Source organism: Camelus bactrianus, chromosome 1 (assembly GCF_048773025.1).
Source record: "Camelus bactrianus isolate YW-2024 breed Bactrian camel chromosome 1, ASM4877302v1, whole genome shotgun sequence".
Lineage (NCBI taxonomy): Eukaryota > Metazoa > Chordata > Mammalia > Artiodactyla > Camelidae > Camelus > Camelus bactrianus.
The window spans coordinates 106,077,476-106,089,817 of NC_133539.1; the positions used below are offsets into that span (position 1 = coordinate 106,077,476).

Sequence of the window (12,342 nt, forward strand, 5' to 3'; positions counted from 1 at the left end):
CAAAGTCACACAGCAAGTAGACAGCAGAGCCAGAATTTAAGTACAGATCTACTGAAATCTGAGCCCATATTCTCTCCCACTCCACTCTCTCACTCACTGACACTGACTTCCCGGGGTACACGCAATATTCTTTCTGTTTTACAGATGAAGAAGCTGAAGCTCTGTTCAGCAAAAACTAGTAAAGTTGAAGATACCTGTATCCTTTGGTAAACTGTAGCACAGGAGCACTAGCAGACATACACAGGTTCCATAGCAGGACAGTTGGTAACATTAAAGAATAGGAAATAATCCAACATCCCTCAACAGGAACATGGATAAATAAACCATGCTGTATTCATATATGTTGTATACAATGGAATGGTGCAACCCAGTGAAAATGAATGGAATTTGTCTTTGTGTCTCAATCAGGAACTTTTCACAAATCTAAGGTTGAATGAAAAAGCAAGCACGTGTCTTTCTGCAACAGCATGATACCATTTACATAAAGTTATGAAACACAAAGCAATACTAAGTATTGCCTAGGAATGGATACACACATAGTACAAGTATTAAAAACAGCTATGGGAACACTTGGCACCAAGTTTACCATGGTAATCACCTCAGGAGAGAGGGACAGAGAGGGATCAACGAAGGAGACAGAGGGGCCCTCCACTATATCTGCAAAATTTGTTTGTTAAAAAGAAAGACGTGTTAGTGAGGTTGTAGAGAAGCAGGAATCATATACATTCTTGGTGGGCATGTACACTGCTTCAGTCTATAAGGAGGGTAATTTGGTAACATCTATCAAAGTCACAATTGCACACACCCTTTGACCCAACTCCACACTTACAGAATTTTTTTGTACAGATATGTGTACACACCTACAAAATTAGGCATATACAAGATTGTACATTACCATATTGTTTATAAAATCAAAGGATTGGAAACAAACTAATACTACATGGCTCAAAAAGAGGATGTATTGATATAGAAAGATTTCTAAGGTGCAGATGCCACCCTGGGCAAAAAGTGAGGGAGGGCAAAAGAATGTATGTGGTATGTTTGCATATGTGTAAAATATATCCAGAGGATACACATGAAACTAAGGTCACTGGCTGCCTGTGAGAAGGGTGGCTTGGGGATAGAAGTGGGAGACTTTTCATTGTAAGTCTTCCATATTTTTTAAATGTTGGTATATGCAGATATATTACCTATTCAAAGAATGATAAACTGTTAAAACTCCAAAGCTCAGCAAGTTTCCATAATCTTCCAGGCTGATGCCTATAAGAATTAGGACAGTAGTCTGTGTTAACCACTCCACACGGTGCCCCCTAGCCTGTGGGGGTGTGCATCAGTGACAGTACCAGGCACCAGGACCTCCGTTCCACCTGCACCTCTGTGCCCTAGAGCAGACCTTGTGTATTTCTGGACCTGAGTTCCCATCAGACATAGTACTAGTTCCCATTCCTCAGAAGTGCTGCCTCCTAACAAAGGACTAGGACCAACAGGTACCTGTAACAGAGCACACCAGAATCCTAGACTGTTCCCACCCAAAGCCCCAAAATCCTGATCACTGTTTCCCCAACAAAAGCCTGCTTGTACCACGACACAGCCTTTCAGCAATTACCCCCAATTATAAACCCACAGCCCAGCAAGTCTTCAATTAGTCTGAAAGGGGGCCTGAGGAGAGGCCAGCTGCACAGAGCATAGAGCCCACAAATGGCCTCTACCCACCCACAGGGGTAGCACACTCCTTCCAGTGAAGCCCAGGGTCTTGGATACTTGGTAACAATGTCCTCAGAACCATAACCATGGCTGTTGGCTCTCCTTCTCAGAGTGACCGACCATTCTCTGCAGGGCCCAGTCAAGTACAATGTCCCCAAGTACAGCTCTCTAGACTCCACGCTCTCTCCCTGAACAGATCACACACATCCTTGCCACTTACCACTTTCCCAGGCAAGGTGTGACATCTTCAGGCTAGCATCCATCAACCCCCAATAAACATCCCTGGACGAACCTACAGGTAGAAGGATGCCCCAGGCTGCTGCTTCTAAAGAACCACGGTTATGGGCTTGGCTCAGTGTATTAGGAGGAGAATCAAATGCCCAACTCTTCCCAGGGAAGGGTAGCCTCTGAATTCTTCTCAGAATCATCCAGAAACAGACTTGTCCCCTGCTGAGTCCGGGGTGTGGCAACCTTGAGGTTTTCATGAATTGGCCTGTCTTCTTCACAGTGAGTGTGCTTGGTGTGAGAAAGACTGTGTGCGTATGTGTGTGTACACAGATCTCAAGCCTGGCTATGACCATGCATTGGAAGAGGAAATGGGTCTTATAAATAGCAGCTAGATTTGATTGGATGGAAGGAAGGACTTCCTGACCTCGCAGGGACAAATAGAGGCACAAACGCAGGGGTGAAACTCAGGGCTCCGAAGTCCCACTGCCACTTAGTGGCTGGGCGCCTTCAGCAAGTTACCTGACTTTGCTGAGCCTGTTTCTTCATCTATCAAATGGGAATAGTACCAACACCTCAGTCTGTCATAAAAATGAAATGAGAAAATGCATGTAAATTCCCTGGCTCAATATAAGTGCTTAAAAAAGGATAGCTATTCCATTCCTTTATAATGATGACAATGAGAATAACAGCTGGAGGTGCACAGAGGCCTTTAGGGAATGCCTTCTCAAAGGAAAAGGCCCTGTTACAGCATGTCTGTCTGTCTGTCTGTCTGTATAGCACTGTAGTTTGTTCTTCCACTTTGGAAAACTGGCAATCTCTACTAAAACTAAACTCTCCTACTCTCCAAGGTAGTCATTCAAGAGTAATGAAATGCCCTTCACCAAAAAAAGATGTAAAAAATATTGACAGCACTTTTATTTATGATATCCCAAAAGTGGAAACAACACAAATGTCCCGTAGGTGAACAGATAAGCAAATTGTGGACAATTACATGGCAATAGAGAGAAATAAATGCCTGACACATGCAACAAGATGAATGAATATCAAAAAACATTATGCAGAAGAAACCAGACTGAAAAGAGTATATGTTTTATGCTCTATTTATATGAAGCTCAGAGCAGGCAAAGTTAATCTATGGTGATAGAGATCAGAATACACATTACCTTTGGGAGTAGGTATTGATGAGGAAAGATATGAGGGAAACTTCTGAGGTGACAGAAATGTTAATGTTCTGTAGCTTGATCACAGTCGTGGATACGTGTTGCATTATATGTAAAAATACATCAAGCTGTACACTTGAGATGCATATTGTTTACCACATGTAAGTTACACAGCACACACACATACACATACCATTGTGGCATGATGGAAATCTCCTTCCAAAAGCCAGTAATATAAAACACAAATCTCGGCCCTTCTCCCTCCCTTCCTCTGGACCTCATCATAGCTAGGCATCTAAAACTGCCCTCTTGCCTGGAGGCCCTTTAGATGGTGCCCATCTGCAAAGAGAAATCTGAATAAGGACCAAGAACAAGGGCTCTCTCAGGCATCCCCTCATGGCCCTGTTTGGGGCTCCAGACAACAGGCCTTACCTTGCAAGCCAGCTACCACAGATACAGAAGTCTCTCGATTTCTAGTAAAGTTTAGTTTGAATGTTTCAGGCAGGTACTCACCATGATCAGGGAACCAGGCATGTGTCCTGTGTCCCTGCCTAAGGTTCAGCAACATGACTGTACAGCTGTAATGAGCAGACAGCCCCAAATGGTAGAGGACTCTCAGATCCTGAGCTGGCCCTCTGTGGTCCAGCCATTCTTCCCCACCTGCAGTCCTTTTCTTAGACATTCCAGTTTCATTACAAGAAAAATGGCATCTCTCAATTCTCTGTGGAGCACAGCCATTTTCCAATTCCACTGGAATGCATTAAGGCCTCCCTGTTAGGAAGCACTGAGTGGCAAGTGGAGGACAGTCTCTGCCCATCAAGGCTTACAGTTCAGATATGGAAAAAGGCAACTTTAAACAACATAGTACGTTCTCAACCATGTGTTGGGGATTACTGGCAGGGTACTCACTGTTCAGGGCTGAACAAAATGGCTTTGGGCCATGGGAGTCACAGCCATGGGTTATCAGAAGATGCTGGTTAGCAGCTCCTGCCACCGTAGACTTTCTCTGGGAGCATTCCAGAGGTCTTTGGATGGGGGAGATCCTGACATGGCCCAGGAACCAGCCCCCTCTGCCTTTTCTTCTTAAATAGGCTCAGCCAGGAGAAAGGCTTACGACTACCCTGCAGTCTGCCTCGTACAGGGTAGGGCACACATTCCTTGGGGAAAGAGGTGCTGGTGGACTTGTGGTCCAACATCAGTGAGATACAGAGGAACCCAGGACTCTAATCTGTTGCCTCCCAACCCAGCCAGCCAGCCAGGGGGGGTGGGCGGTGCAGATTCAGCAAGATACTTACCAACCAGAAACAGCTCTAGGCTCTCAGCTCTCATCTGTGAGTTCTTCTCCAGAATAAGTAGTGGCTTGTGTGCATGTGCTCTTTCATTCTCATTCTCATTCTCTCATTCATTCTCTCCCCACCCCCACCCCCTGCACTTGCCTACTCTTTATCACTCTCTCTCCCAAGCACTTACTTGGATAAGTGACTCTGCTAATCCTAACCAGGCAGAATAATGCCTGCTGGCCCGGGCCTGGCACTATGTGGATGTGTGCAGGAGCGAGAACCAGAACCATGCAACCTTCTCTGCAGCCTGTTAGTTCGGGCAGCGAGCTCAGCTACAAGACAGAAATGAAGCCTGTGTGAGTGGTCTGTGTGTGTTAAAATACATCAGGGGTATGCTGTGTGCCTGAGCTTCTCTAAAGAACTCTAAACAGCAGCTTTGCCATGGGAACATCCAGGCAGGTGGCAGCCCAGTCACCCTAACCACAGACCAAGGACATCAGAGAATCAGCAGGCTTCTGGGAGTCAGACTGGTAGACATGGAGCCAAGAGATCAGTGTGTCCTGAGATATATGGGTGCGGGAGTGTGTGAAGAGACTTTAGAGTCCCAGCATCAGACATGTTTCCCACAAAAATGTGCAGGACCTGAACTAGTATACGTGACAGGTGAGTGTGAGAGAGTAGTGGGGAAAAGGAGAGCTGGAGGGAATAGGGGGTTGACTGTGAGAGAGATGGATGGAGGAATGTTACCTGGGTAGAGGGACCCGGAGTCCGTGGGGTGAGGTGGGCTGGGGTAGTGCTGCTAGTTGAGGTGCAGAGTCGCGTGGGGATGTGTTAATCAACAAGGTATTCAAGCTTCCCTTTTCCTGCCGTGGAGCGGCAGAGATCCCTCTCGCCCCGCAGGAGTGGGGAGCGGTGGGTGCTCGCAGCCCCGCCGCCGGCGGCGGCACGGGACAAGCGGCGGCGCAGGACAAGCTGAACGGGGCCGGGGCAGCGCTGCCCGCCTGGGGGCCGCTGTCCGCTCACCTGGCAGGGCCCGACCTCCGGGATCCCGAGGTGCGGGACGCTCCCTCGGTTGTCTCAGGATTCCTGGCCATGGGAAGAGGACTGCCTCGCTCCATCAGAGCCGAGTGAACTGCTTCGGCCAGCTGTCGGGGCCTTGGCGGCGCGGGGCGGGCGCGTAGCCGGCGGGTCTCTGCACGGCGTCAGCCCGTGGCGGCCGGGAGGGTAGCCCAGAGCCGCAGCGGCGGGCCTCCGGGAAACCTGGGCTAGAGAGGCTGGGAGCTCCCCGCCGCCCCTCGTCCCCGTTCCTTGGACATGGGAACCGCCCCGAGGTCACTGGGCCAGGGCCCTGCGTCGCCAGAAGGCAGCAGGGAAAGGGGACGGCCCTGGTGCCACACACAAACCTGGGCACGGTCTGTCCTGCGGGACGGGATCCCTACCTTGCCCGGAAGCGGGGCGCTACCCCAGCTGCCCAAGAGAGTTGAGAAGTAAACCAAGGCGCGCCCCATCGCTTCCTGGAAAGAGCAATACCTAGGGAGCAGGACTCCTCTTCTTTCCAGTCAGAAAATCCTTTAGAGGAACCCCTTCCTTTAACACACACGCACACACACACACAGGCTCCTTAAGGCTGAAAAGGGAGCCGAGTTTGGAATTCAGGGAAGTGATGACACACACAACAATGCTGTCACACCTGGCTGCTACAGGCCAGCGGCGGAAATGCCTGCAAGGGGTTGGGGGTTGGGGGACAGAGTCGGGGGGAGGGGGGAGATGGCCCCAGCCTGGGTGGTCAGAAAAAAAAAAAAGGAGAGAGCAGCACCCCCTCCCCCCAAGGTAGGGCCAGATCCAGCTGTTTTTTTTCCCCCTGCCAAAGCCCTAGGGGAGGATGGGCATTGAGGTTAATCTGCAGCAGCCCAAAACCCAACTCACCCCATGCCCACCCATAGCCTGGGCACAAATTGGAGTGAGGACGAAGAAAAACACCTTCACTCCTGCTCAGGAAGCAGTCACAGAGGTTTTGAAGAAGAGCTAGTTGTTGGGAGCGGTGAATGAATCCAATCAAGCCACTTTGAGATCTTTTCAATGGTGAAGGATGAAGGTATTTACTGAGGTGAGTTACTGCTCCCTCTTGCTGTAGTGGTCAGACCAGGCTGCCCTGCTGACCTCTCAGGAGTCATCTTGTGGATGCTGAATTCCAAAGAGCACAGCATCCTTTCCTTTAATCTCAGAATGCAGATCTGGGCCCTAGTGGGAAGAGGCAGCATATATAGGTGGCCTGCAGTTGCTGGGGCCATAGGCCACCAAGGGCTCTTCAGGCTTCCTCAGAGACTGGGAGGCTCGGGAGGAAGAGGCAATGACAGGCATTGGGCCAGCCACTCCAGACATGACATCCATTCAGTCCACATTACTTCACAAAGTATCCTGGCCTCCTCAGCACCAAGGAGTTGGGGCATGAGGACTCAAAACACCCAGCCAGCTCTCTCACACTTTATGATTGCGGACTTTTTGTTAAGGCTGAGTTAACTGTTAAAAGGCACACCTGGCTATTTTGCCAGCACTGATTTTCCCAGCACTGATTTTCCCTGAGACAACCTCCATGCATGCAGATGTAACTGGGTCCCAATCAGACTTCTGCGGTGAGAACTCACCCCTCAGCCCTGGAGAAAGATCAGAACAAATGTAGTGTCAGGAGAGAGATTTGAACAAGTGTCTCCCTCACAGCCTGTTATTTTTCTTCCTAGGCTGTGACAGACTATATACACTGGCAGTAAGAGAGCCAGGAAGAAAAGGAAGAAAGGGAGGGAAGAAGGAGAAAAAGAAAGGAAAGAAAGAAAGAAAGGAAAGGGAAGGAAGGAAGGAAGGAAGAAGGGAAGGAAAGATAATGAAAGGAGAGAGGCGAGGGGAGAGAAAAGAGGAAAAAGAAGATGCAATGTCCATGATCCATATTTATTCTGATACATGATAAACATGTCATTACATGTCTATAAATATAAATGTGTTTTACCCCATAAATATAAATCAAGCACCTTGCACATGTACACACCTGTTTCTGCACCAGCACACATGCTCCTGGACAGCTGGTATTTCACGTGTCACAAGGACAGGCTCCCCATGACTTCTGTTTGCGGTACCGATGCACATACAGATTCAGTCCTCCAAAGCCTTACCGGAACATTCGCGCCTGTGTCGGAGCAGAAGCAGAGAGGGGTCTACCTGGTGGTGTTAAAGCATACATCAAACCCGTAGGATTACCTCGCAGATACTGAGGAGGGGTCTGGTCCCTAGGTCCAGGGACGGCGCAAGGAAGAGCAGAGGGTCTTCAGGCAGAGCCCCTGGGCACTTCTTCCCAGCGATCCTCTTCCCCAGCTCCATCCCGGCCCAGTCACTCTGAGAGCGCGAGGGACAGGACAGGCCGAGGTTTCTTCGTTCAGTGACACGCGTTTCTGGGCTGATTTTCCCAAAGCCACCGCGCAGCTAGCTTTCTCCACCCCACCCCCGTCCGGCCCCCTTGCCGTCCTGCCCCTCCCCCGGGCCCGAGCTAGAAGTTTAGCCTCAAGCCAGCAACGAAGGGCAGAGCAAAGGAGTCGTTTCCTTTCACCTGGAAGCTGCGAGGCTTGGCGCGCCTCTCCCAACTAGGGCCCGAGCTCCCTGGGCACCGACCGAGTGCGGACGGACCCCGCCGGGGCCCTCGGCATCTCCCGGCCCAGTCCGCAGAGCGAGCACCGGCAGACCCAAGGGCTTGTGAGAGCGTGAGCCCGGCTGTCCGCCGGCCCCCTAAGCTCCCTGGGAGGGGGCAGGCCCGTCCGGGCTGTGCGGGGCGTTTACAAAAAGTGACTTGGAGATGAACTCTCCCGTGCGCGACTGGCCGCCCCGCTATAGGGGCGAAGGCGCCTGACGCAAGCGGAACTCGGCGGAGCCCATACGAATCAGAACAGAGCGAGGCTCCTGGCGCACTAGGGACTCCAGGAGGCAGCTTCGCCAGAGACGCGGGTCGTGCCTCGGGAAACCGGAGGGTGGGGGGAGGGGAAGAGCGCAGAAAAGAAAACCCACCGAGGCGGGGACTGGCCTGGGCGGGGAGGGGCGGCGGGACCAGAGCCCCTCTCTGTTGGGCGGACTCCCCATGGCCAGAGGCTGAGCTCCACTCCCGCCGGCCGCTCCCTAGGGGAAGGGAAAGAAGAGGAGAGAGGAGCGAGAGGCCGCCAGCGAGAGCGCGGGCAGCATCTGCAGTCTCCAGAAGTTTGAGACTCGGCGGTGAGCGGACTTGTGCGCCCGGACTCTGCCGCGCCAGAGCCAGCGGAAAAGAGCAGGGGCTGCCTGGCCGCGGCGCGCCGGCTTTGTCATGATGGCCAGCTACCCCGAGCCGGAGGACGCCGCGGGGGCCCTGCTGACTCCGGAGGCGGGCCGCGCGGCCAAGGAGCCCGAGGCGCCGCCGCCGCCAAGCCCGGGCAAGGGCGGCGGTGGCGGCGCCGGGACAGCCCCGGAGAAGCCCGACCCCGCGCAGAAGCCCCCCTACTCGTACGTGGCGCTAATCGCCATGGCGATCCGCGAGAGCGCCGAGAAGAGGCTCACGCTGTCCGGTATCTACCAGTACATTATCGCCAAGTTCCCGTTCTACGAGAAGAACAAGAAGGGCTGGCAGAATAGCATCCGCCACAACCTCAGCCTCAACGAGTGCTTCATCAAGGTGCCGCGCGAGGGCGGCGGCGAGCGCAAGGGCAACTACTGGACGCTGGACCCGGCCTGCGAGGACATGTTCGAGAAGGGCAACTACCGGCGCCGCCGCCGTATGAAGCGGCCCTTCCGGCCGCCACCCGCGCACTTCCAGCCCGGCAAGGGGCTCTTTGGCGCCGGAGGTGCCGCGGGCGGTTGCGGCGTGGCGGGCGCTGGGGCCGACGGCTACGGTTACCTGGCGCCCCCGAAGTACCTGCAGTCCGGTTTCCTCAACAATTCGTGGCCGCTACCGCAGCCGCCCTCACCCATGCCCTACGCCTCCTGCCAGATGGCCGCGGCCGCAGCGGCTGCAGCAGCGGCGGCCGCCGCCGCGGGCCCAGGCAGCCCCGGCGCGGCCGCGGTGGTCAAGGGGCTGGCGGGCCCGGCCGCCTCGTACGGGCCGTACTCACGGGTGCAGAGTATGGCGCTGCCTCACGGCGTAGTGAACTCGTACAACGGCCTGGGAGGCCCGCCTGCCGCGCCCCCGCCGCCGCCGCACCCTCATTCACACCCGCACGCACACCATCTGCACGCGGCCGCCGCACCCCCGCCGGCCCCACCGCACCATGGGGCCGCCGCACCGCCCCCAGGCCAGCTCAGCCCCGCCAGCCCGGCTACCGCCGCGCCCCCGGCGCCCGCGCCCACCAACGCGCCCGGCCTGCAGTTCGCCTGCGCCCGGCAGCCCGAGCTCGCCATGATGCATTGCTCTTACTGGGACCACGACAGCAAGACCGGCGCGCTGCACTCGCGCCTCGATCTCTGAGAGCCCACCGCACGCCGGTTGTGAGGATGCAGGGACGCGCGACGCCGGCTTCGGCCGCAACCGCCACCACCAGCCAGACCGCACGTCGCTGGGGCCGCCCCTGAGCCAGCGCCCGCCCGCGGCCCCTCAGCGCCTCCTCGCTCCCCTCGGCTCCTCTCGCTCCTCTTTGTCTTCGCTTCTCCTCCTGTGCTCGCCTCCCTACCCTCTATGCCCTTTCGCCCCTCCGGCCTGCAGGCCGCCTCTCCACGCGCTTTTGCCAGGCCTCGTCTCCTCTGGGCAGCCCAGGGACCGGGCTGGACACCCCTTGACAATATTCACTTCGGAGAGGAAGTGCCCGGGCCGAGGTGCAGCCGGGCGTCGGCGGCTCAGACCTCCTGGCCTTCTCTCACAGGTCGGTGCGCTCGCGCGCGGCTCTCCCCGCCCGGCTGCCGCGCCATCCTTAGCTAGAAGCGCCGCCCTGGGCCGGCAACGAGACCCGCGCCGGCCGAGAAAGGGACGAACGTGTTTGCTCTGCGTACCCTCTGGGAGCTGTTCAGGAGCCCGCTGCCGGGGCCTACTCTGTAGGGCGGGGATTGGGCCAGAGCAGGGAACCGTAGCCTTCTCCCTCGCGGCCTGCGCCCGGGTTTACACCGCATCCTGGCTACGAGAAAAGCTGCATTTCCTCCGATCTCCATCCCCGCGCTTCGGGCCCCTCCAGGCCCGAGCGGCTGGCTAATGTTTTGCTTAAAAAAAAAAAAAATCAGGAGGGCTATTTTAGACATGATTAAAAAATATTAAGGAAAGTAACTCACCGGGAAAACCGGCGAGGTATCTTGGCCTTGGAGCTTGCTAAAGCAAAGCATGAAAATCTTCTCTTCCAGGAGATTTGAAATAGAATTTCTGTCCGGCCTTCAAAAAGCTATGTTCAGAGAGGTAGGAGAATATGCCCAGTAACGGATGGTTTCCTCTACAAATTAGAGAATATTCACCCCCTACCTATCTTAAAAAAAAAAAAAATTAAAAACAAATTTCCCCCTATCATCCGATGCAAGCGCCCGAGCGCCGAGCACCGGGAGATCACTGCCTGCCTGGCGGAAGCTGCAGGGTCGGCTCATCCCCTCCCTGATTTTTGTTTTTCAAACGTCTTGCTTCTCCCACCTTGGGCAGGAGAAATGTGAAACCCGGCAGCAGTCGGACCAGGCAGGCTTGTGGCCCGAAAACTCTAGACCTGGTTGTTCTGTAGTGTGTGTGTGGTTTGGAGGACCAAATTTTCTAGAGAGAACTAGAGCACTTTTGTTGTTTTGTTGTTTGTTTGTTGTTGTTGTTTTGTCTTGTCAATTTCTGAATAAATTTTTTTGTTCTTTCTTTTAACACGGACTTATATTATTTACGTCACCTCTAAGTTCGTTCAGTAAAAGAGGGAGATATTCAGCAAAAATGTATCCTTTTTCAGATAAACAAGGGTTGAGGGCCGTCGGAGTGGGGGCCCTTTGTGGTTGTCGGACGCTTTGTTTTCCCAGGGATTGTTTGTTTTCTGTATCATTGCTGGGCTGTTGCGGCTGTTTAACGTCATCAGAGAGGATTTATCTGCCGTGATTCGTTCACGAGGCGTGACTGTAGGCAGTATTTGTTCTATTTTTGCATCCATGCTAGTTTGAATTTTCTCTCTTACACAGTTGTGCTAGGTGTGTGGGCCGTGTTTTTATTATATTGTCTTTTCAGTTTTTCCAGATAAATATAACAGCCAGAAAAGTTTATTCCAAATAGATAAAATCCTGGTTGCGGAAATGCACTGTAAGCTGCAAATGTCTGTACAAATGTAACCAGCGACTGATCGCCTTATTTTTAGTAATCAGAATTCATTTACCTTGAGATATGTGTAAGAGATTTGGGAGTATCAGAGAGGGAGGAACATTCTGCGTGGCTGTAGAAATTTAATATTTTTTTCTTTTTCTTTACTGAGACTCTTCAAATAACAAATTAAGACCGGTGCTTCCGTGCAAGCACAGACCCGACTGCAGGCCGGTGCTGCAAGGGGGAAAAGGGGTGGTCAGCTTTCAGTCCTCCAGTTGGATGACAAGTATCAGCCACTTTTACCACCACTATGGGACAGTTTAAGTTGGACCCTGCACCCAGCCACGTGTCCCTCACTGCCCCCCACTCAACCTGGACAGCAATGGCCACAGGTCCAGGTCGACCAGTGGGCTGGGAGCAGCTGCCTCCGGCAAAGCACAAGCCTGCAGGCCCCCTAGTTCCGCCTTTACTGGTGGTTACTCTTCGGCAAAGTCAGGGTAGGAGCCCTGTTATGTGTAGTTGGGCCCAAGGGGAAGTGGCTCAGGCTCAGGAAGACCCCTCCTCCCTCGGGTATCTTGGGGAGGCTGGAAAGTGGAGGATGAAGTCATGGAGATTCTAAGGAGCATCATCCTAAGACAGGAACTGGAGCCTGCCAGGACCACGGGAACCGGGCAAGCAGGCTGCAGAGGGGCTCAGCCCGGGCAAGCAAGAAGCCCAAAAGGCTGGT

At 53.6% G+C, this 12,342-nt stretch overlaps 1 protein-coding gene across 1 annotated transcript; it reads left to right on the forward strand.

The window, feature by feature from the left end:
- The first annotated feature begins 8,351 nt into the window (after positions 1–8,351).
- On the forward strand, positions 8,352–11,157 carry FOXL2 (forkhead box L2). Its single transcript, XM_045514678.2, has one exon. The coding sequence runs from the start codon at positions 8,709–8,711 to the stop codon at positions 9,840–9,842; it is 1,134 nt and encodes a 377-aa protein (XP_045370634.2). The 5' UTR covers positions 8,352–8,708; the 3' UTR covers positions 9,843–11,157.
- The last annotated feature ends 1,185 nt before the right edge of the window (positions 11,158–12,342 follow it).

What these genes read in the sequence shown, in the direction of transcription:
- FOXL2 (XM_045514678.2), top strand. Translation starts at nt 8,709, where the DNA reads ATGATGGCCAGCTACCCCGAGCCGGAGGACGCCGCGGGGGCCCTGCTG.